Genomic DNA, 24,818 nt, shown 5'->3' on the forward strand with positions numbered 1-24,818 from the left:
GTGGAGAGATGCAAGCACCGACATTACCGTTACCGTAGGATGTGACACGCTTTTTGGCTCACCCTGTTGCTTCGAATGACCTCCAAAAATTGTGATGGGTTTACTTTGTGCTGCAGGCTTTACGCTGTGTCGGGTAACGCCTGTCCATGTCACTGTAGCCCTACGACTGCTCTGCTATCTTTCGTCCTTTCAGCTAGTTTAAAACCAGCAGCTGAAGTACATTGCAGCGTCTGCATCCGATGTGGTTCGGTCCTTTGCAGCGAGTGAGCTCGGACTGGCCGTGGGGGGACACTGAGGACCAAGTCCTCTCTGTTCAGTTCTTTGTGTACGGGTCTGCCCCGAGGAATGGGCACCAAGTCCCGGTGGGATGGGTACAAGGAGAAAGGTGTAACCCAGTTTTTAAAGGATGACCCTGTGTGGTTGTAGTGGAGAAAGAAGACTGATGTAAGCGGGAACAGATGGAAATAGGAGTTAGGTTGCACAGCAAAAGAGGTGAGGGATTCATGCTGCCGTGCTTCGGCTTGGATGCCAAAGCCTTCTCATCCCCGCAGAGATGCGTTAAGTGAGACGTTTTGCTGTTCCGCATTTTCTTTATGCGGCCTCTAGTGCCAATTTTGCTCTTTGTAAAAGTTTAAAATTTAGATAGGAGTATTTGGGGTTTGTTTTCTAGTTTAACAACAAATCATTTTGCAATCAGTACTCAAGCATCTGTAATGGGATTTTAGATAGTGGGGAGGTTGGCGTAGATTGCTGCTTGAACTAGCACAGTCCCCATAAAAGCTCCTTTTTACAACTGCTGTGCACTTTGGATTTCCTGTTTTAACAGCCAGAGAGTCAGGCTAATGTGTTTGTCTATTGCAGAAGGCAACAACTGTCAAAGTGTTTATTTCCTAGAAACAATTTGAATCTGTTTCTTTAGATGGCCATCGGAGTACGTGACAATTCTGTCATTAGGCTGCCAGAGTCTGACCGGAGCACGACAGACAGTAGCAGTACTAGGAAAACAGAGGGGAAAAAAAAGGAAAAATTACCAGTAAACCAAATCTGTGGGTGATTTGCTGCATATAGTTTGCAGCTGGTGACTGGCATGTCGTTGTGCAATGCATAACACTTAGAGAATTGTATTCATCGTGTGCAGCACTGACACAGTGATTTTGCTCTAGGTTATTTCTCATAGGGCAGGAAAATGTTCAGTTTGACTTCATTTAGTGCCCTTACTGAAGGTGCTGCTTGTTAACAACCGTCACTTTCTGTGTTAACTTTTGAGCTCAAATAAGAAGCCTCGTGCTTCCCTGTGTCTATTCATTCCTGGTAGAAACTCATTCCTGGTAACTCTCGGAGGTCTTTGGTGAGCGTGCCCTTCTGCGCGTTGAGGAGGACTTCTCTGCAGTTCATCGGGGCAGTGCTATGGTGAGCTGGTACAGATGTGGGGAAACGGAACGGTATTGGTGGGTCTTGTTAAGTGAAAACATATCTTCACGTTTTTTAACGAACATGTTAAACAGAAGGACATGCATCTGCAAGAAAGGACGTGAAACATTTACTTTTATTTTTACTTTTCGTCCTCTGTTTGCTGCTTGGGAAATTCACAAGAAGATGGTGCAGCACAGGATCAGGCTGGAGAAAGGCAAGGAGAGAGGATCTCCATCCTCGAGACTTCCAGCACAGCGCTGAACAAAGCTAGGGCACCCCTGCAGTCCTCCAGGTGGTGCGCAGAGGTCCCCTGCAACCAGCCTTTCTGTGGTTCTGCAGGAAGCAGCACGGGTATTAAAAGCATCCCTTAGCAGAACGGGAAGGGAGACACCAAAGTTTTTTCGTGAGCCAGTAGGACTGCAGCAGGTCTTCGTTTGTGGCATTAGCCATAAGTTTCTCCAGTGCCTCGACTCAGGGTAACATTGCCTCCCTGCTTCCTGCAGTCACATCGCTGATGTGACAGCGCTGTCACTATATCATTTTGTCATATTTGCTGATGTTAGTTATATTTCCAGGAAGGGAAGGGACTGACTCATTGGCATAGCAGACAGGTCATGGCTTTCCCTTGAATCATTCGGTCTTGCCAAGGAATATCTTATTGATTAGAAATTGTTTCCATGGCTATTGGGGGAAAAACAGAAAAATATATCCTGGTGGCCAGAGTGAACAGATGGGAAGCAGGATTTTCTGTGTAGTAAGCTGTTGCTGGCTTCTCCAGTGCTTTTTTGCATCAGGATTGGTAGCATGATGTAGTAACTGTAATGAATTATTTCTGAGAAGAGACTGCAATTTTTTGAGTTTCTAAATAATATTAAATTCAGCTTGAAAAAAAATGCATATTAGGAAAAGCTGTTTGAGAAAGCTCAAGGATCTTTGCATAATCAGCCTGTGCTTCTGATGTGACCATCCTTAAGTTGCTTGTATGTGGGCGATTGCTTCACAATTAAAAATGAGAAAACAAATTGAAAGTTGCTGTTTCTCTTGAGTGCCTGCATGTTAAAACCTGAAGTTAGTTCTTTGCCCTGAAAGAAATTATGCCAAGATCACAGCGAGTAATGCAGCTCCCCATGGTGCTTTTAGGTAAAATTTCTCACAGGGAGAATATAAAATTGTTAGTCTTCGCAAGTTGCGAGGGAGAATTTTTTGTTTGACATCTAAGCTATTTGTAAAGAAGCTTGTGCATATTCTATTTGGTCGGTTTTGTTTGACTTTTGAAGTACGGTATATAAAAGTGCTGCAGAAACTCACTATCCCTATTCGGTGTGTGAAATTTTAGCATTACAAATTAGGAAGGGCTGTGATTTATTTCATAAAGAGGATCGAGCTCCAAAGCATCTTGCATTTCTCCTTTGGCTTTCTTTTCCGTATACCTGAGGAAGAACAAAGCAGGCAATGTGAAATTCAGCTGCCTTTTTTTTCCTTTAAAACAGAAACCAGCTGCTTCTGATGCTTTCATTTTTTAATTTGCTTTCCTAGAGAAATGCTCCTCTTATAAGGAGGGAAGAGATGCTGAGGAGTTGGCAGTTCCCCCAAAGCCCTTTTCTAGTTTTCCATGATATTGATTTTTATTTTCTGGAGCACAGGGGATGCACACACCGTACTGCTCAGTCCATCGGAAGTTTTTCCAGCTTAGCTGGAGGGCTTTTTTCTAGCAGAGCACGCTTGCTCACACAAACCTTGCTTATTCCCCCAAATACCCCAGCTTTTGCCTTTGTGGCTCTCCCTGAGGGCAGCTCCTGATTTTCTGAGTAGAGGAGACAAAGTTATGCTAAAGGACTTGGTTGCGTGGGGCTTTGACTGCCTGGCGATGTGGTTAATAGTCAAGGTTAATAAAATATTTCATGCAGGTGCTTAGAGCACAGAACCCCAAAGGGAGCTGGAAGGAAGAGACTAAAACTTCCCCTCCCCGGTGGGAGCAGGGGACCCTGCTGTCCCTGTTCCTGCAGCCGTTTGCTTTGGTTTTCTGAGGTGGTCTGAAAGCTGGGACTTGCTTTCCTCCCTCCTCCCTGAAGATCTCTTCCTCCTTTTGTGAAGCCTGTAGAATTTTTGGGAAAGAATTCTTTGTCTGAGTTATTAAAACTTGGTCTTAATTAAACGACACTTAACTGGGGCTCTGCACCAGCTGCTGCTGCTATTGGTACGGGGTGCACCTGCATTCCCTCCTCCATGTTGTTCATCGTGTCCTTCCTCAGCTGGTGATAGTAAATCGGTTTGCTCAGTCAAGTGCAGTTTTTGTCCCATGTCTGCATCATCAGCTTGTAAACTGAGTGTCCCAAAATGGATTCCTGAACTGTTTTTTTTTTTTTTTAATCGTAAGTTTAATAATTACCCTCGGCCTTCAAATGCTGCAGGTTAAATAACTAACAACGGTGTTTTTAAGATTAAAAACATCGTTTGGATGCAGGATGTTGGAGTTATGGTCTGTCTATGTGCAGAAACTGAGCACCGAATGAATTACGTGATTGTTGTTGTGTTTTTCCACTAGTTCACTAAATACAGCATCATTATTTTTTAATGTGTGCTTAAAAAGTATTTTTAGTCCTGGTGGAGAAAGTTGTTGTTATGGTTTTTAGTCTCATAGCATTTCTATTTTGTGTCTAAAATAATAGAATATCACATTTCTGTGATTAACCTGAGCGGGATCTGGATCAGGCCGTGGATAAGGACCTATTCTTATTTTGTCCCAGTGTCTGTAAGGAGCTTCCTCTGCAGAGAGGAAGAAGAGCAATCCAGGCTGTTGCGTTTGTCACCTAAACTCTCAATTTAAGTAAGAGATGAAAGAGTATGGGGAAATGCACATGGATTCGTCTTCCAGGAACTAGCAAATTGCAACAGCATTTCATTAATTACTTTTATATTTTGTTAATAGTTGACACTGGCCTCAAGTGTTCAAGCTGGCTTCTTAAACTTCTGACTGCAGAAGCTGGCAGTCTGATGCAGAGCGACCGCTTCAATCGCTCCTCAACAATAGCTGCCTGCTCTCAGTCCTCAGTTACGGCTTTTACAGTAGGTCAAAAGCAAGCAAAAAAAAATAGCAGAAGGAAGATCTTGATTTTCCAGAGGTGGTTTCTTTAACATACGATGTTTGGCGAACATCAAAATAGCATTTCTCAGAATATTTTGCGTTGTGCTACCTTTCCTGAAAAGGGTCCTAGCGGAGGTAGGAGTACAGGGGTCTCTTTGTCACCATGTTAGCTCTTCCGTGCAGAGCTGTGGGACAAGAAAAACTTGAGCAGGACATGAAAGGAACCAAAGCAGAGTCAAGGTGGAACCACGGTGTTTCAGCTCTGCTGCGTTAGGGGTTTCCAGGGAACCAGCGAGGCATACGGCCACTGCTACCCCTGCTCTCTGGCAGCCGTCAGTGGGACGCGTGGGGCAGAATGTCACCCCAGAGCAAATGCCAACTGAAAAACAGGTCTGAGTGTGCACGTCTTAGGTGTGAAGGGCAAGGTATTCAATGCGTTTAATTTCGTCGCTGTTAATTTCCGTTCCTTATTTCTGTCTTTGAGCAGTAGCTATTTAGCAACTGTTCTCACTCGTCTTTAACATCCGCTTGCCTTGGCTATTAGGCACTGCTCAAATGTGTTCCTAGCAAGAGTTGTTGTAGCTGTTTATTAGGCGACATCGTTTGCCTACCATCTTGGAAGATTGTAAGTGTGTTTGCTGAGATGTACAGCATTGCTGAGGAACCTTTGCATGTTGCTATTTTGCTTCATTAGAAATGATCTGGTTCTATAACAAGTTTGTTTACTTACCTTTGGAGGTGATGCTGAAGTCTCTAAGGGTTGACCCTTGAGATGAGACATCAGTTAAATCTCCTCATAGACATCCACAGACTTTCTGATGGGAGCAGTATGCACAAAAAGTATGGTTTTCTTCATGCCGTGCCCATTATTCTGTGGGATTTTTTTTGTTCATCCTTCTGAAGCTACATAACGGTGCTAAATCTTCAGGCTTTAGCTGTGCTGACTGTAACCGAAATGATCAATTCCAACTTACAGTTCTACATAATATCTAACAAAAGCGTTTTCCCTACACACTCATTGGAACAGGTAATTACTGCAGCAACTACAGACTAATTTGAAGTGTTAGCTGTTAATTAAAACACTACAGAGGTGTACGGTTGTCTTTTGGTGTAACCAAAGCTCCTATTCAGACTCCATTAATCACTTTGCAGTTATTGTGTTGGGGAAGGTCAGGACAATTGAGATGCCGGATCAGCCCGGAGTAAACAAATTCCTTTCCTCCCAGGTAGCTTGCCATTTGCAAAGCCAACGGACACACTGTACCCATGGGCATGGTATCTCCTTTGTGATCCAATTCGCAGTGATAATTAAATGTTAAATTGGTACTGTCAGTGCTCTGTAAACCAAACCAGGTATCTGCCCTCTGCTGGAAATTTAACCCAAACTTCCACGGATGAATTAGCGTGCATCATAATTAAATAATCAAGTCTTCCCTTTTAATTCACTTGGAAACGGGAGATCTCTCTTATGGAAAAAAGATCAGCTTTCTTGACAAGCTAATTAAGTTGCCAAACTGTCCAGCGCAGTGCGTATTAAGCTAAGAGACGTTAAGCATGCTATCTCAACCTGTTCATTTTCTTATCATTTCTGCTGATCTTAAGTCTGCACCGTTTTGCCGCTGTTGGCTCATCCATGCTTACAGCAGAGTTCATTTACTCCGTCTGATTCATCGATTATGCGTTCAGCTACCGGTCCGTCAGAGCTTCACCCCATGGTTTGGCTCTTGGCATGTTGTCCTGACGTTCGGTAACGCTGATTTTGGTGTGCTTCTTTAAACCACGCTGGTTCCTCAAAGCTAATGCCACCCAGTTACATAAAGATTTGTCCAGAAGTTCTTAAATTAAGGTGAAGTTTTTAGAAGCTTCCAAGCTATTAGCAGGAATTCTGTAAGCACTCAGGATTATTAAGGAGATGAAACAGACTTGCTCTGTACCACGTATGATTCGGCATGTGGAAAAAACTATTAAGCTCTTTCTTCAGTAATAATTGCTAGAGGTATATAGTGGTAAAAGATTCTAATTCTTTAAAGTTAGTGCCACATATATGACATTACTGTGCATACTGTCATAAATCAGTGCGAGACAATAAAACTAGTGAAGAGGAAAACCTTTAATGGTTTTGTTTTTATGCAAAATTACATTGGATTTTTAGTAGACTTTTTTTCTTGCACCTTTATTTTCTTAGGAATTTATGTTTAGGAATGCACAAGTCACTGCTTAAAAAAACAACTGTAAATGTTTGCCTTCAGAAATGAAGACAAATAGCTTCTGACTTACTGTGGAAATGTATTTTGAGTACGTGTGATCTTTAACACTGCATGCTAACCTTACATGCGCACACGTGCTAATCGTAAATACAAACGTGGAAAGGTCATTTCACAAATATTTTCTGTGAGTCCTTAGGTTTTGATAAAGAAATCGGTCATCGTCTGTGTTACTTCACTTGAATTGGTATAGCTGTGCGTCTCATTGTCTTATCACTGAAAATGCCCTTGCGATTAGCCAGCTTGTGCAAGAAAACCTGGGTTTTGTTAACATTCTGAGTAGCGTATATATCATAACCTGTCATTGAAAGAAGATGTGAAAGTGGATAAATTCATACTTGCAAGCGTGCTATTATGCTGTACCAGTCTTCAGTGTATAGATTTTATGTAAAACGTGCAGATGTAAAAAAAAAAAAAAAACAACCTGCTAAGCAGCTCCATTGTGAGCATATTCTGCAGATCAATTGTTTTCATCAGTCTGTCTTTAGAAATGCTGTACAAAATTTGGTTTACAGTAAAATGTTAATACACTGTACTCTAAGCCATTTTTCTGTGAAATTAGTGTATACATGTTGCACATATGTATAGAAGTAATTTTATGTCATCTCAAGGTATTTAATTTTTTCCCTCATGCAGGGCGTTTCATGTCCCTAGTGGAAAAATACTAGCCGTAAAGGTAAGATATTACAGTAATTTTCTCTCTCTCACTTTCTCTCTTTCTCTTCGTTTTTTCTTGACCTGGGTTTCCTTCCCCTCCCTCCGATGGTTAGGTCTCAATTTGTTTTATTGTGTTAAGTCCACGTTGTTTATGCAGGAAAACTCCAGTACATAAATCCAGTGAGCTCAAATGAGCGCAGAGTTCCCAGAAGCCAGGTTTCACCCTCCAGGTTTGTTTTAACGCTGTGGGTACCACAACGTCTTCGTGGTGGTTGTGTGGAGAGGTCCAAACGCAGCCGTGGGCTGTGTCACTGGGACAAACCCCCTCTAGCAGCTGGTGGAGATCCTGCTTCACCTTCCCAAAACCTGGCGTAACAGAAACGGGGATGGCAAGGTCGCAGGGTGTCAGCCCCTACAGCTCTCTGCTACTGCCACAGTGTCCCCAAGGGCATATTCTTGAGTGGTCTCTGCCTCCTCTTATTTTAAATAAAGAGAATTTCCCTATTTTCTTTGGGATACTGCTATGTTTTCCTGGGAGATTCTGTGGTTTTAACAGGTTGGTTTATTTTTTTTATTTATGTTCTTCCTCCCTGCCCACGACTGTGTTTATACATCTGAATATCCGTGTGTGTGTGTATGTAAATGTCTTGTGTTAGCATTTATGGCAGTGAAGCTGTACAGTGTAGCGTGGTGTATCAGATAAGTACCAGTCTTCTCTGAAGTTAAATTAAAGCTTTGGTAAACTAATAATGCACCTATGACTACAATATGCCAACTACTGTGTGATTTAGAATTACATTATTAATTCAGTTAAGCTATAAAATAAATTATTGATGTCTGTGTAGAACCTAAACTGTTTTTGTTTTAACTTGATTTCATTCAAACTTGAAACAGTGGAGGCTTTGGGAGAACAAATGAACTGTAGTATTCCTATAATCCTATTTAATAGTTTGGAACCAAAAAGTTACATTTTAAAAAATATATAACTTACAGATCTCCAATTAATTATTCTTTAAAAGTGTGTTCTATCTCATCTGCCTTTGAGTCACTGAAGTCTGGTGTAACTGTGTTAAACAGAAGAATGTGGGAGATGGGAGAAGGGGGCAAGAGGAGTTCATGGGAGCTGGTTGCTGCAAGCAGAATTGGTATTAAATGATGTGGGATTATACTGAGAGTTAGATGGGGCATTGTATGATTTATTTTTGAAGTATTTATGTGTATGGGTACATGTATGTATGGGTAACTTTCAGATTGGAACTCACATTGTAAGTTCTTTCTGTGTATAACTTAATGAAAAGAGATTCTGCCCATGTTTTGGCTTTCCTTGAGGATCTTATAAATCCCTGCACTCCACTGGGAGAAATGCTTTCAACTTTTCCCATGAGTTGGGTAAAAGCAAACTCTTACTGCCACATTTGAACTCATTCTCTACGTGTCAAAAAAAAAAAAAAGGAAATTGAAACTTAAATAACATCCAAATAACTTCTAATTGTATGGAATATAAATATCACTTGAAGAAGTCTTTTCAATTGGTATCCGTTGCTCCTAAATCTGTCAGGAGTGGTTAGAAAAAGGCAGGAATTCTCCAAGATGCAATAGGCACAGAAGTACAGAAAATCTAATATGCACAAACACCTTTTATTACAACTTTCAGTGGGGAACTGAGACAGCTCTTCCCCTAGATGCTGGTGTTGCACAAGGATGCTGCTTTTCTCTGCTCTCCTTCTGCACCAGTCCTGCTCGGCGCTGGCCTTGCCCGCTGCCCCCAGACCCACGGTGTGGGGCCGGGGGTGCCCCCGGAGCTGGCTGGAGAGGAGCTGGAGCGAGCTAGAGCAAAATCACGCCCGCAGGAGGGGAAATGAGTTCAACCTTTGCAAGGTTAATTGAAATCACCTCCCTGTGGCAAAAAGCCTTCTTTCCCCCCGCAATTTCACCTTCTTGTTTCCCTTGGAGTCCAAGGGTTCGGTTAGTCCTTGTGGATAATTAGCATCTTGAAGATTTGGGAAGCTGGGTTCTCTGGGTAGACGCTACCCCTGGTGGTCCCGTCACTGTCAATTATATTTTTTTTCAGTGCTCTTACAGAAGAAATACCTCACCGACACGCGTGCATTATCGTGGTTTAAAATAACACGCTCACAAGCTGCAGGTCAGGAAACCCGCTATGCCAGTGATCGTGCTGGCTTGCTCCATTAATAAAATTACTTACTGCATCTACAGCTCGGTGTACCCAGCAATAAAAAGAGGACAGTCACACCTGCATCTTGACAAGATGATCACAAGGATCAGTTGTTTTGACAGAGGATTACCACGCTGCTAGCAACGTTGTCGCACTGAAGGATCTGTGAATGCAGAGTGCTGTTGGTTTTGTTTGTTTGTTTTTTGATAATTGCATACAGATTTGATACGACAAGACAACACTCAGTAAACCTGTTGATTAAAATGCTCTCAGCTGGTAGTTAATCTTGCAAATACATCGAACAGGATAACAAACCAATGCGGATATCCATATTATAGACCAAAGCTCTCTGTGTCATTACATATTTTATATGAACTTTACAGCTAGATAATGTGCAAAGGATTTAATAGATTTTCTCATGTAACCTTTTTTCTAATTGTAAGAAAAAAATCCAAATGAAAAATGTGAGCGTACGCTGGCTGATTGCCGTTCCTCAGCTGCTTTTGGTTTCTCCTGCTCTTAAGCTAGCATTTAAATGGACCATTTGATTAATCATTTGTATACCGACTATAATACTCCCAAATTTCCTTTGAGTTGTACATACTGTAAAAGACAATTATGTCGGCACAGATTAAATAAGTGAATTAAAACAGAATAGCAGCTTAATTTGACCTGTGATTTTGCTCTCGTTCCCTTCAGTGGAACGTATGCCACTCCAGCAAATAGATGAAGTCATCCATGACAGCTTGTGATGAATTGCCGTATTTATACTGTATATTTTAATAGCCTCACACTAATTTAAATTGAGCACAGAGTAAATTATAATTCAGTCACTTGACTGCTTGTATTTAACTTGACAACTCATCCTTATTTGTCCTGGAGGTGTAGCGGAGAGCGGAGGAAATATGTTCAGGTATTCCTCTTTTTAAAGTTAACCCTTTCACTCAAAGTGTTAGGTACACTGAGTTCATGCAGCCTTGGTGAGGAGTCCTGCTCCCACCTGTGCTGCAAAGCCGTGCGAGCTCACAGCAAGTTGTTTTGTGCCTGATGAATTCGGTTTCACTGTTCTGCTCTCAGCAATCCTGAGAAAACCACAGAGTGACTTTCCGCTGCAAAGTTCTTTCCAAAGGTGCCGTTCTGGAGAGGTTTGTTTAACGCCACATCTCATTTGCTTACCCGTGTTATGACTGTGGAAGTTGCAGCCAAATCCTATTTCACAGCTTCCTCCTCAGTAGCAGCGGGTTTGAGGAGTCTTTTCCCCTCGCTTTAGCACTGTCCCACCCCATGTCTACATATGCTTGGAAGTTGTTTCCTGCATTCAAATATAATTTTCTAAATCTGCTTGGAAACTGTGCAGAAGGAGCATGGCAGTGGAGATGAAGGCAGGGCTGCATGGACTCTTCCTCCTCCTGCCCCTGTTTCACTGCTGTAATTGGGTTCCTCCAGCCTCGACTTCAGAGGGCTGCATCTGTTTTTGTGGGTCTCACAAGCCAGGCACGTTTAGGTGGAATAAAACGCTTCTGTGTAATAGTTACATGGAGAAAAGGAGACGGTGCCCTCACCCAGGTTACTTAGCGGTGCTGTCCTCTTGCCATGCCAGGGTGCTCCTGTGTGTGCTCTGCCCTGCAGCAGCCAGATCACCAGCGGGTCGGGGAGCTCTGCTTTTCCCCGTTATCGACACCATTACAATGCAGGGTCTGCGTGTAATTATGGCTAATGCAAATCAGCTGGAGACCTTTCTTGCTGCCAGGTCTTGGTTGATTGGATGTCAGCGACGTATCTGACACTGATCATGCTAACTAGTCGGTGTGTGGGGCGGCAAAGCCTTCGCAGGGAAACCTCTCCCTGCAAGTGGGATTTAGTGAGATAAAATGTAATTTTATACTGTTGACAAGATTAAATTCTGTTAATATTCAGTAGGTAAAACTGATAGGATTCCAGCAAATTATTGGAGGTTTTTCATGCTGGAAAAATGTAAGCGAATATTGTTGGCAAATGATTATTGATCTCGACAAGTGTGTTAAACGTTTCTTGGCAGCCCTGTATTACACTTACCATTTAGTTTAGTGACAGCTTTTATAAATAACCCTAAAGCAAAGTCTTGATAGAAACAGGTTATCGTTGTTTTTTTCTGTCGGACAGATTTTGATACTGTAAAATGTGTTTGGAGGTGCTCTCTGCATTTTTAGTCAGCAGGATATGCGGCCTATAGGGTCTGTTCTGTTAATCCTGCAACTCGGCTCTATTTTGTGTTCCTCTAGCTTGACGTGTCTGTGAAATGCCGTACGACAGGAGACTGAGCCTGGCTAACTGTGTTCAGAATCCAGTTTGGTTTATGTAGTGGTATTTAAGAATGAAGCGTGTGAGTCTTCTGGTAATCATGGCAAAGAAAGGTTTGTGAATGTTACCTTTTCAGCACTGGCCTTCCTCGTAACCACCAAGAGCAAACTTTTCTTCTCTGGCCGCTTGTGAGTGCAGCAATGCGCTGCAGAGAAGGTGGAAGAAAGTTTTGTGGCCTTTCTTTAATAATTTCTTCCATCTTAAAAATTCAGGTGTTAGCAGAAAGACTTCAGGAAAGTAGTGAGGTCAGACAGTCGGGGTGCATGGGTTTGTCTCTATTTTGCCTCTTGGGTGCCGAGCCCTCGGGGGGAAGGTGCTCCTGGCAGAGCCCGAGCCCTGCCTCGGGGCGCCTGGCTCGAGGTGTTAGAAAAGGGGGTAGATATTAAACTGACGTGGGAAAAGCGGTGCTAGGAGATGGCTCTTGACACTCCTCTTTTGAGGTGTTCAGAGATACTTTCAATACCGCAGTACTTGTTTAGATCTTCAAGTTAAACTCAGCACATCCGTCAGGATCACAGTGTTCCAGAATTTTTCATGAGCCATCTTTGTAGCAAGAGGAGTCGGTGTGGGGCGGACGAGGAGAGACGGCCCCAGGTTGGGCACTAATTCGTGCTTTGGGTGAATGCTCAGCATCTCCAGGCTTACAGACCCACAGACTGACCGTGCCTGCTCTTTGCGTTACGTGTCGGGCTTGTGTTCAAGTTCTAGCTCGTCTGATGGTCAAACAAATAAACGGCAACCTTACAACTTCTCATGGATAAAATTGGCCGCATAGCTTTAATTTATTTGCAACCGACTTTCCAAAGTAAATACTTCTGTCCTTTCACTTCCACTTCCTTTCTTCCCGTGGCTCTATTAAAATACTCCTTCCATTCCTTTTCTCACAGGAGGTTAATTAATTCTGGGCCTTCTGTTTTGTTCTGAGTCGTTCGCTTACCTTTCATGTCAGAGCTGATCCTATGTCTGATGTTTGTTTTTTAGGTCATACCCTTAGATATAACACTGGAGCTCCAGAAACAGATTATGTCAGAGTTAGAAATTCTTTATAAGGTATGCATTTTTTCTCATTTTAATTATTCTTGCTTACAGTCATCCTACAGTGTGTTTTTTTTAAACAGGCTTCTCTTTTCCTCTCTTTTTCCAGTGTGACTCCTCATATATCATAGGATTTTATGGTGCATTTTTTGTCGAAAACAGAATTTCATTGTGTACAGAGTTCATGGATGGTGAGTTTTTTCCATCTTGTCAGCTTTTAATTGCTAAGCTTGTAAATGGGGAAAATCATATAAAGATGTGCTTTTCCAGAATGGAGCAGAATGCATTAGTATGACTTTGAAATATAAAATAAAACATTGAGAACTTTGATTTAGTTTTTTTAAGAACAGGCTAGTATTGGGATTGGGTTATATTCTGCAGTATGCTGTATTTTCCTGAATGCAATTTCACTTACTTTTATTGAAAATGTAAATAGAACAGAAATAAATGCTAGCTTAATTTGTGGTTTGATATTTGAGTCTTCCATACAATCTGTCCTCACTGACGAAACAGCTGTTCCTCACTTTTAATGTTTTGCTAGCCAAAACAGATTTTCTTTTAAAGAAATCTATTAACCCAATGTCCTGTGTGTTTTCGGTGGAAATCGGTTCTTAATTGCAAGACGAGGAATTATTTTCCAACACAGCTGTTTAGCAGTGCTGCACTAAGTTTCTTTCTGAGTGTACTCTTATCTCTCCCAACGTGGATCTTCAGACCGACAGTATCCCCTTCCCCACAATTTGATGCTGCCGTCATTATGGAGATATATTAGTACTTTGCTCTGAAATTTCGTGCTGTGTGACACTCTTGAACAAAAGGCAGGAAAAGTATACTGATTACAGCAATTTGTAATCATTGCTGCCCTCTGTGTATCAATTTTGAGAGTGTCTCATGACAGATACAGTCCCCCCGTGTCTCATGCACATGAACCCTCTTTGCAGTGTTCAACTTCGAGCTTTGTGTTGGTACAAGCATTTAGTATATTACTCTCTTCAGGGTTTTCCTATGAGCCAGCATTTTCTGCCCTATCCAGGTTTTTCACAAAGGTTCAGTTAAGCTGCATATAAAGAAGAGAGGATCTCACAGATAGTTTACCATAGAGGAAAGGCTCTCTGGCAGGAAAAGAAATCCAAAGCCAAATGCATACCATTAAGCACTGTAGAGTAGCTTCTTTCTGATGGGGGACTGCAGATAAAGCCCTTTAGGGTTGTATGGTGCATTTTGTTTTCTCCCTGTTAAAATGATCTATTATTACTGTTATTTCTCTCTTTTTACACTTACTACCTCTGTTCCAATGCTCATTGTGCCCCATTTCCAAGCATGAGGGATTTTCTCAGATTTTCCATATTTGCAAAGCTTGATGAAAAAGTGTTTTATTTATTCACCAAAGCCCACCAGTTAGATTCTTTGGTGCTCTCATGCTGTGTGACCATTAGCCATTTCTCTGGTCTCTTCTTGCAATTGCACTTGGATTTGCAAGCCCGTGTCAAGCAGCAGTCCCATGCAGTAAGGAGGCAGCTGCTCATGCCAAAACATGCATCTGCCTGGAGTGTGTGCGCTCCTACTAATTCAGAGACTTTTCAAAATGATGGGCATAAATGCTTGCAGTCCCAAATTCTTGTTGGAAAATATTTAAGCCTGTAGGGTATGCATCCCTCATGATGTTGCACAACAATGGTGTTTACTGACCATGCACAAATTACTTGGAATTATGCTGGAGATGACCTCTGATCTGCCTCATGTTGTGCGCTCCTTCTGGCAGAAAACAACGGCAAGCATTTAAAGGAAGAACAAAATGCAAATAAAAGGACCTTGCCAGTTTTTTTTTTTTTTTCCAGGCCTTTGATTTGGATGGGGAAGGATGCAGGTGAAGATGATAAATATTTTCTAATGCTGCAGATGAACAACCTTAACCTTGACAAATTTTTGGCCCTTCTTACTTTAACGGACCAGTTTGTAGTATTTTCAGAGTCCAGGTCATCTAGAAAAATCCTATGACTGTTTGCCCAGGTGTATCCTTTACCAGTGAAGTCTACTGGTAATATCACAAAAAATGGGTATTTAGCTTAGCAGCTTGCTGTATGAAAGTAGGTCTTTTTGTCCAAATTTTAAGGATAAGGTACAAGTATTAACAGGAACCACCTGACCTTAAGATGGCCTTCTTCCCGTTATGTCTGTTGAATTGCAGTTACATTTACTTTTAGAACTGTGGTTCATTGCAATACACAGGAAACGTAAGACAATATAAATTGAAACATGAAACGTAATGAACAAATAGTAATTTTGGTGACCTGGAATCAGAGCAACATTAGTGAAGACAAACACGTAATGTCTTCTGACAGTAAAGGCTATAAAGACAATGGGGAAAAAATCATTAGAATAAAAAGTATTGTATAATTAAGGCTGAAGTCCAGTGTAAGGACCTTGTGACTTCTTTGCATTGCAGCATTTCAGAACAAATGGCTTTTACTTTTACAAACTGAACCATAAGCGAAGTACAAAGTATAGTTTTCCTAATTGCTGAGTATTGGCCCAACTCTTTTCCCAGTGGTGTCATCAGCAAAATCCATAGGCTGCAGTCAGATCAGTGCTAAGCCCTCCTGAGAACCTCTAGCCTGGAGCTGACTATACATTCTTGCAGGCTGTATGTAATACGTTCTGCATGTAATTTGCTTGTTTTTTTTTGGCCATTCTACTTGGACTTTTCTAATTCTCAATTTTAAATTCACCAAGAATTTGTATTTCTCCCAAGGGACATTTTTAACACTGGAGTGGTCATGAATCCCCTATGTGTTAGATAAGGGAAACAGCCTTTCCCAGTCTTCGGGGATGTCTGTATGGTCGTGACTTAGGTTTCTTGCTTTCTCCATGAATATATGAGGCTGGCTGGACAGGGTTTTGCCAGGTAGTAAGTTCTGTCCCATGCGGCAGTTTACTGGCAAAACTTAGCTGCTTGCCCAGGAGCTCCTCATTTTTCAGACGTCGGTGTGGGCACAAACTGCAAGGCTCAACCCAGCTTTCACTGGTTTTGTCATTGTAAAGAAGCTGACTTAAAACGTGTTTAAGCAGTGCATCAGATACCGTGTAACAGCACCAGGTTTTGGGGACAGGGGTAGAATACTGTTGCTTTTCTGATGGCTTTGTCAGTCTCCAAGGAGCTATGCCAAGCCCAATGGTTTTAAGTTCTCCAATTTCAATATTGTGTCCTGTGGCTGGGAAATTTTCTAAAAAGAGTTGTAGTGTTAATGCTACATGCACAAACAAGTAAGTAACACGGGTGAAAAAAGAACTGAATGCTGTCTCATGCAGTTACTCAGTTTGGTAGATTTTTAAGGTCAGTTATTTCTGACACAGTTATTGTTATATCATTGATGGTGTTTTTTATTAATAACCAAGGCCTAGAAAACCCTAGTGACTTCAAATCTAGGGCAGTATTTCATTTTATGTTACCTAAGCACATTTTGTTTGTCCCTGCAGGGGGATCTTTGGATGTTTATAGAAAAATTCCAGAACACGTACTAGGAAGAATAGCAGTAGCTGTAAGTATTTCTTTGGTTTTGTCTTTTAGTTTTTGATTGCGCATGTAACACATCCCTGCTTTGAGTGTGCACGTTCCCTCTTAGGACACTGAGTCATCTCCAGAATCCTTGTCCTCATTATGTGTGTGTAAAAAGGAAGTAACCGTCTCCTTCATCGCTCCTCCTAACCATCCTACATCTTCACAAGGACACAGGTCTGTGAAGGCAGAGCTGTCTGCTGCCACCGGAGTTCAGGGTCATAACTGGCTCCATCTGTGCCTGCTTTACTGTTGGAAAGGTTTTGCCAGGCCAAGCAGGGGTTAAGGATATCATCCTGATCTGTGACCAACACACGTTTTGCCAGAGGCTCAGAAAATGTAAGAGGATGTGATAAATTGAACGGGATAAGAAAAATACATGATTTTGCTGGAGAACTGTGTGGCCGCGTTTCTTCATATCAACCATTTTAGGATGGAGCAGGCCTCTTCATCTCCTTTATTTACCCTTCAAGTCCTTCTGTGATGTGTGGTTTCTTTAAAAATTGATTCAGCAGTGCTGTCCTAGCCCTCATGTTGATCCCTCATCTGCCACTTCTGCTGATTCTCGTGTGTTATTTCCATTCCAACTGTCCTCACTCTGCACAAAGTAATTCGATAGGATTTGCTTTTCAGGTTGAAAAATTAAGTCAGCTTCTGTTATCAGAATGCAATGGTAGAACACACTTGCTGTCTTCCCCTCTTGTAGGTGTACTCCTTAAGGCAAATAAGAAGGCAGATGAAGTTTTTATTTGTCACAAAGGCTGCCTGGGGACAGGCTGCTCTCTCACCCCAGAGCTGGAACCCTTCATACATGAGCAGTCGTGGTTGGAGACCCAGTGAGCAGGGAGATGTCTGTGATCTAGGCTGAGCTGTCGGCCCCAGGTGTCTTGGTTTGGTAGCAAGGGGCTGACAGTGGGCTCCTTCAAGCACCTGGTATGCCACCGTTGTGCCTCAGCAGCGTTCAGAGACTTTGTCTTGCTAGAAATTCACTAGTCCTGACTGAAAACTCAGCTTATGGAACACTAACAACAACAAACAAAAAAAGTGGCATGTTTTGCCAAGGCTGAACACCGGGTAATTGACCAGTGTCTTAGTGGTTGTCACAGGGGAGAGATACTGCTAAACAATTGCTAAATATAAGGAATACTTTGATAACTTAAGCAGTTTAAAGCATAACAAAGTTATTCTATCGTGTGCCATTTAATTAAGTGCTGGGTTTTCACATTCATTATACATCAAGCTGACAATTTAAATCCTTTAATCCAACACAGGCAGCTATTTAGTCTCTGTTCATTGTAATTCACAGCTCTACTTTCTCTTAATTTGTGTGGCCTGCCCAGGGTGATGAACATCCTTCTCTGATGCTGTTTCCTCTAAGTAGCTTCAAATCTGCTCATTATATAGCCTAGCAGTTTCTTATGGAATTTGAATGCTTTTCACCTTTAGTTCAGAGTAAAAACGTTTCATCTCTTCTTCCCTATGGAGCAATGAATGATAAGTTGCTCATATTCCTGATGCTAAGTAGCATGTGTATTGTGTAATAATACTGGGATGGGCCTTCGAGCATTTATTCAGATGGTTCTCGCTTCTCCTTTTCCTTATCTCACTTCATGTTGTGTAATTAATACATCCTCGCTAACTTACTTTATCAGTTAGTTAATTATTTTTGTCTCTCCTCTCCCACATCCTCCCAAGCCAGCCCAGCTTGGATCACCAGAGATGTTCTCTGCCGGTTTTTCACTTATCCATAACAGCGGTGCTTCGGCCCCATCTTTTATGTCTTGAACAAAAATAGATATATTTGTTCACCTACAGGGTCATCGCCTTACAAATCTGTTAGTTAGTGAGCATGACTCCCTGACACGGATGGGGAATTGATACTTAGCTTTTTTTATTGTTGTCTTATCTGCTGTTTTTGCAGTCTGTACCATGCCCAGGGGGTCAGCAGAGAGGTGAACAAAGGAGCAGGTGCCTTCAGAGGAGGAACTTGCCCCTTCCTCCTGCTTCTCAGTAACAGAAGGGGTGCGCTGAGGCTGAACCAGCGCTGGCAGCTTCCTCTGCTCTGGTGCTGAGTTTTTGCTCAATTGGCATGGTAGGCTCATTGGAAGGAGGCACTGAGAGCTTTTGTTTTCTCTATAATTTCGCAGCAGCAGCAGCAGGAATAGCTCCTTTAAGCTTTCACAAATGACTACCCTGCTTCTTGGTGTCTGACATTTCAGTAGAGCCCAGCAGCCCGTTGTGTAGGTTAGGGTACTTTTTGGCCAAGCGTTGGGCACAGACACCATAATCTTCACTCTAGACAGCTTGTGAAGATTACTATAGGACTTCTGATCATGTACAGATGGGCAGGAGAATGTCGAACAAAAGCTAGAGCTTATGTGGATTCTGTGAACAAAATCTGGAGCTTCCACGGTCTCTCTGTTTTTTCGGTCTGTGTATTTTCTTTTTACCTTCCTTGCACCGTGTACACAGAGTCATTTGTCTTTTATTCCCCGGAGACATGTACAATGCATTAGTCTACAGAAGCTGTTTAATAACATGTGTGACCTGCTCATCTGTTAATTAGAATTTTTTGTTATATCTGTAGAAGTTTTAAGCGAAACCATTGCCAGAGGAAGATGATGCGGAAACATTTAGCAGTGTCCCAGTATTCTCCTCTCTGACTTGATGATTTTCCTGCTTCCCTTCCTGTTACACAAGTTTAATCTCCATGAAAAGCACTGGACTGTCAGCCCTTAAAAGCGATTGTCCTGCTCAGAGCAATGAGCACAAACGTCGCAGGCAATCCCAGCTGGTCTAGAACAAGATCTGTGCCTGCTCAACACACACAGCAAAGGGAGCGCGATGCCCCCGTGCTCCACTCGCTCAATTAAATACCAAGATGCATTCAAGGTCATTTCCTTGCTCTTCTTGATCTCCACAGGCTGAACTACCTAAGAGACATCCCTTTCTTGACAACCCTGACTTTCCATAGCCCAAAGAGTACTCAGTTACCCGTTCCTCCCTCATTTCCTTGCAGTACTGCTGTAAATACTCGAGCAGGGCACTGCAGGTGCCTGGTAGTCTGCTCCTTCTTGCTTTCCTATATGCTCCCCTCGCCTCCTGACCCTCGTGATTCGGCAGGAACCAGTTGTGGTGGACGATGAGCTTTGAAGCTGAAATAGCAGGAAATTATTGTCAAGTGCGATATTCTTCTCTTCTTTTGGGGGGTTGTGTGTGTTTGAGGCTGGAAGACAGAAGGCTAGAAAAAATGCGAGGCAGCAAAAGGAAATCCTCCAAAGAAGAAAGCAGTTGCCAGAGCTTGGGGTGAAGCACTGCATTTTCAGGGGCAGGATAACGCAGTAAGAGAGGCAGATAGTACTGAGACTTCGGTCCCCAAGATACCGGGGAGATCTCTGACTTGATCACAAAATTCCTCCTGGTTGCCTGCGTGAGACAGTGTTGACAGGAGGGGGAAATCTCTCTTCTTTTCTGTGCCCTTTATTTGTGCAGAGGGCCGTGGTGTTTTTTTCAAAGGGAAAAGTGTGTCTTGGGAATCCCAAAGTGCTGTGCTTCCTCCTGTTTTCATGCTGCTGCCTATTTATTTGGGTGTGCCGATGTAAAATCTGTTCTACCTTTGCTTGCCACTTCACGCATTTATTTTCAATTCAATTTCTTGAGCAGTGACATTGTGCACTGTATTTTGAGTGCTAATGTTGATTGAAGTTCTCCCTGAAAGGATGTGCACTTGAACTGTCAGGAGAGTGAGTGATTGACAGCGGGTGGAAGTACTTTTTGTGTCAAGGCTTTGTCAAGTCATTGTTGTAAAACCCACTTTACTGAATACCAATAATTCCTGCTAGATGTTCAATCAAAAGATCCTCTGTTCCAGCACTGTTTCAGGATAATATTTAATATTTAGAGCCCTTCCGTAAGGTGGGTAAATGTAAGTTAGGTGAATAACGGTACTTTAAACCAGGCTCGTCTGTCTGGGGGACTTCTGTGTGCATATTTGCAGTGCCACATCAAGGGAAAAGCTCTTTTCATTCCTTTGTACACTGTTGCTGAGACAGTCGGAATGGGAGATTTGGGTTGATTCTGTCTCTTATAACTGCTTATTCAGCACATGTTCCGTAATAAAGCTACTTAATAACTCACAGCTGTTGATTTTTTTTTTTTCCCCTCTAGGAAGTGTTTCATTCTTTTTTTACGAATACATGCTTTAAAATAAATTATTTTAGAATGATTTCAAAGATGCTAAATAGTCTAAATATACGTTTAATAATCAAAGAAGCTTAGTGTACGTAAAATCACTTTTACCTTTGGAGGAAGCCTGAAACGTTGCGTCCCCTTTTTGCATCGATGCTTTTTTTCTCCTCCTTCTTATGTCAAAATGCTGTGTAAGGAGAATTCCCCCGTTTTGATTTTTGAAAGGCTAAAGTGAACAAGGCCACACCGCAGGGCATACAGAATTTGACTAAGGCCTTTTGTTACAGGTAATTACCATCTGAGGCCATGAGATAGTTGGGTGTGGAGTGTGAGTTTAACACTGAGGAATTGCCATGTAGAACAATTTACTGGGGGATCCAGAATCATTATTTGGTTTACAAAAGAGCTTCAGATTTCTCTTATGTTGTTTTTGGTTACAGAATAAATTTTAAAATGAGTTTCTAATCCAATAGGAAGGCTGAAGATTACAATGCTATCTGCTTTCACACAGAACAATGTTTTTAGCACTTCGGCTTGATCACTGTAACAGAAGTAATTTCATTTCAGTCTACTCGGACAATGAAAATAATGTAATTGTTTTGTCTGAAAAATTCAGACAACTTTACAAATGTCAGCAATGCTTTGTTGTTCTGGAGGTGCACAAAGAGAAGTGTCTCTGGAAAATGAATGAAATGTCATCTTGTAGATAGAAACTTTGTTAAAAAACAAACAAAAAAAAGCTTTGCTCTATTAAAAAGGCTGGCTGAGACAGCAGAGATGGTTTGGGTAAAAAGTAAACAGAAGTAGAATTGTTTGTTGAATCTTGTTAGTTTTCTGGGCCCCTAGAAAAAGTAAATCTAAGAAGAAAAAAAAATAGCGTTAAAAGTGCAAGAAGTATTGGGATTTAGTTACTTTACAAAAACAAAACCTTCAGAAAGGTTCATGTTTGGTCCAGGATAAATAATATGAAGAATAAGATAATTTCTGCAGTTGAGGAAGAAATGTTTGGCATTTGCGTGGAATAAGTAAAAAACACGGTAAGTAAGGAAGGGAAAGAGTATAGATGCAGCAAATGATGGGGGCTAGGGCAAATAAAAGAAAAGCAGTAAAACATGATGCTAGATTTTTGTTTTTGTTTTCTGACCTTTAATTTCACTCGGTTACTTTTGTTCCAAGATGACCTGGAAAAAGTGTATTCATGTGTTCCCAAAGAACCTACTGTCATGTAATCTGCAAAAAGTTTACATCAGAGGTTCATCTGTGGCTGTAATCCTTTGGAAGAGGTGTTTTGTCGCCCCTTTTCATGGTCCTGACTTCACTCTTCATTGGATGTCGGGTCTTTAACAACTCCTGCAAGATGAGATTTGTAGCATTTCGTACCAAGACTCTTTAATATGTATTATTGTTCTTTCTCTTGAATACAGGTTGTGAAAGGCCTTACTTATTTATGGAGTCTAAAGATTTTACACAGAGGTGAGTAACAGATGTTGTCTGTTTTTCAGTGAAATACCACATTATTTTATTTTAACAACACTTTCAGCAGAGACAGTAGACCAAACTAACATCTGGTTGGATTCCAGTGGAGTTAAGCAGAATGAATCTTACTCATTAGCCTTGCAGATTCTTTGATAAAATATTTTTACTGCTGTTCTCTTTTTATTGTCCTTCCTGTTCCCCTGCATACAACAGACTAAAGAGAGAAATGAATTTTGTAGAGATTTAGATGCTTAGGGTTGCAAACAGGTGCCAAGTGGACTTTTCACAATCAGCGAGGATCATTAAATGCTTGACTACCTTTGAAACTAGAAGACAGGTAATGAATTTTCTTCTGTATTTCAGAAATCTCACACGGCATCCACAAGAGGTGCTAGAGTCTCCCATCTCTAAAATGATGTCACCTGTTGTCCTTAAGATGGTCATGTGTAATTAAAGAAACTTTAAACCTGCTTGGGCATAACAGACCATTTTTAGGTTTTTGCTGTTTGTTCTGCTTCCTGAAGCTACCTTGTTTTTTGGTTTGGTTTGCTTTTTTAGCGTCTCATGTATTTCTTGCTTTTAGCGTTGTTAGATTTTGTTCAAAATACGTTATCTATTGTGGTGAGATACACTAGAACTTTAAAAAACAGTGTCAGTTCTGAAAACAGTGGAAAATGATGTTTAAGGAACAAAGAAGCCCTTTCTCCCCCACTCCACTCCCCAAATAAAAAAGAGAAGGAGAAACTCATTACATTTATAATGTTTCTAAAGTGCCTGAAAGTAACAGCTCCAGCTCCTAATGTCGCTAACAATACTGTTTAATTTAACCCATCTGCTCACTCAGCCCCTGTGCACAGTTGGAGCGTGCAGTAACCGGCATCGTTTGTGATTGAAAGAGAAGTGGAAGTAGGGAGACAAGTAGAAAATTTTAAGCTGGGAACCAAATAGGTAAGGCCGTTTCCTCTGGGGAGTTTTGGAGTGGCTGAGAAGCAGGTGCCAGGCTTTGGTGAGGTGCTGGGAAATGCCTGGGTGAGGTTCCCCATGTCCTGGCATGGTCTGTGCAAGGAGCTGGGCACCTCTGGAGAGGCATCCAGAAGTCTGTGCTCTGGGTAGGAAGAACAAATTAATAGGAAACACTAATTACCAGTAGGTATTGAGGTCCTGCCTCACCTTGGAGCCTAGGCTCAGATGTCCGTTGGTTCTTCATCCGCTTGGGAGCCCATGAAGTGAGGCCTTGTGTTTCTGATGGTGGTTTAAACATTTAATCTATTAGCCTGAACGTTGCCAGATGCTGAGACTTAACAGCTCCATCTACTCTGAGCAAGAGGATGTACAATCTAGATGCCACAGCTGCCACAGCAAATGTCAGAGTAAAAAGAAAAGAAAAAGTATCTGGAACATCCGTGGCTGGGTGTCACTGAGTAGGCGGCACAGTCCTTGCTGTGCTTTTAGAGCACCCAAAAAGGAAAGGCTGGTTTGAAAATTCTTTTCTTTTGAATCTTTTTCATTAGAGGCTGTGGCCACCTACTGAATACGACTGGGAGGGAGCATTGTGGTCAAGCATAAATACCCTACCTGTAATGTTTCCTTGTTTCTGTTGTAAATTATGTATGGTCCTTGCTGTTGGCTAAGAAAAGTGCAGAAATTGGTCTTTTTTATTGTTGTTGTTTTTTTTAACAATTTGGAGTTTTCTGGCCTTGGTCTGTTACTGGGTTTACCAAGGTGAGAGCAATACTTCAGAAGGGGTGTATATATACGTGTGTGTATGTATAAACATATCCTATATCGATATATGGGATAACTACCATTCCAGAGTCTGGCAGTGGTTCCTCAGGGGCTTGTTTTTTCAGTATGCACACATATGTATGTGCGTGTGTGTGCTTTGATATAAAACAGTTTTAATGCAAGGTACAGAGCAGGGGACAGAGCAATGCAGTGCTGGGAAGATGCTGTTTTTTCAGGGTAATCTCCTTCAGCTGCCTACTGGTTTTAATGCATCAGAGGTAAATGAAAGAAAATGTAACCCTGACTTCCTTGCTGTCACACGTAAAGCAGGCTGTGTGGGAAGCTCGTATAGGCTAAGAAGTCAAGAATTTCTGTGGTGGTGATAACTAAGGTGGAGAAGCAATCATCGTGAAGAAGCTGTGCAATGCAGTGCAGCAAACGACAGATTTGTGACTAGAGCACGGATTAAAGCAAAGGAAACACAATGAACAAGTCTTTTATTCCAGATCAGACATTTCAGCAAATATTACAGCTTAACTTCAAAACATACCTTGCAACTAATGAGGTGATAGCCGTGCATATTAATAAACGCAAAGCTGTAGTCATAGTCATCACACCCACATCAAACGTAAACAAAAGATTAACACCTACACCACTTCTTTGGAAGATGTGAGAATGTCCCAATGATAAGTGTGCTCTTTTCCCCAGAGGATAAGAAGTAGAAATGGAAGGGTAATGAGAAATTAACTTAGATTTAAAACAGAATTAGCAATTAAACAAGTCTAATCATGTACAAAGTCAAAGTTTGTATAAAGACGAACCAAAATCTGTTAAGTTCAAGAATAAGTATAGACCGTATGCATTTAATCTAGTATGTTTATCTCAGTTCACACCTTCTTATTA

The 24,818-nt window shown here is 41.6% G+C and overlaps 1 protein-coding gene across 5 annotated transcripts in view; it reads left to right on the forward strand.

Annotated features, from left to right (window-relative positions):
- The window catches only part of MAP2K5 (mitogen-activated protein kinase kinase 5), a 126,864-nt gene that overhangs the window by 34,485 nt on the left and 67,561 nt on the right, over positions 1–24,818 (forward strand). For all 5 annotated transcript variants that reach the window (XR_004753526.1, XM_035335668.1, XM_035335670.1 and 2 more), the window contains exons 9-13: positions 7,399–7,438; positions 12,917–12,985; positions 13,080–13,161; positions 16,448–16,509; positions 22,139–22,187. Coding sequence is in view for 4 of the 5 variants with exons in the window: in XM_035335668.1 (XP_035191559.1) it covers positions 7,399–7,438; positions 12,917–12,985; positions 13,080–13,161; positions 16,448–16,509; positions 22,139–22,187 (302 nt within the window). In the remaining variant the exon portion in view is untranslated. The remainder of the gene's footprint in view (positions 1–7,398; positions 7,439–12,916; positions 12,986–13,079; positions 13,162–16,447; positions 16,510–22,138; positions 22,188–24,818) is intronic.

The sequence above is a fragment of the Oxyura jamaicensis genome, chromosome 10, assembly GCF_011077185.1.
Source record: "Oxyura jamaicensis isolate SHBP4307 breed ruddy duck chromosome 10, BPBGC_Ojam_1.0, whole genome shotgun sequence".
NCBI lineage: Eukaryota > Metazoa > Chordata > Aves > Anseriformes > Anatidae > Oxyura > Oxyura jamaicensis.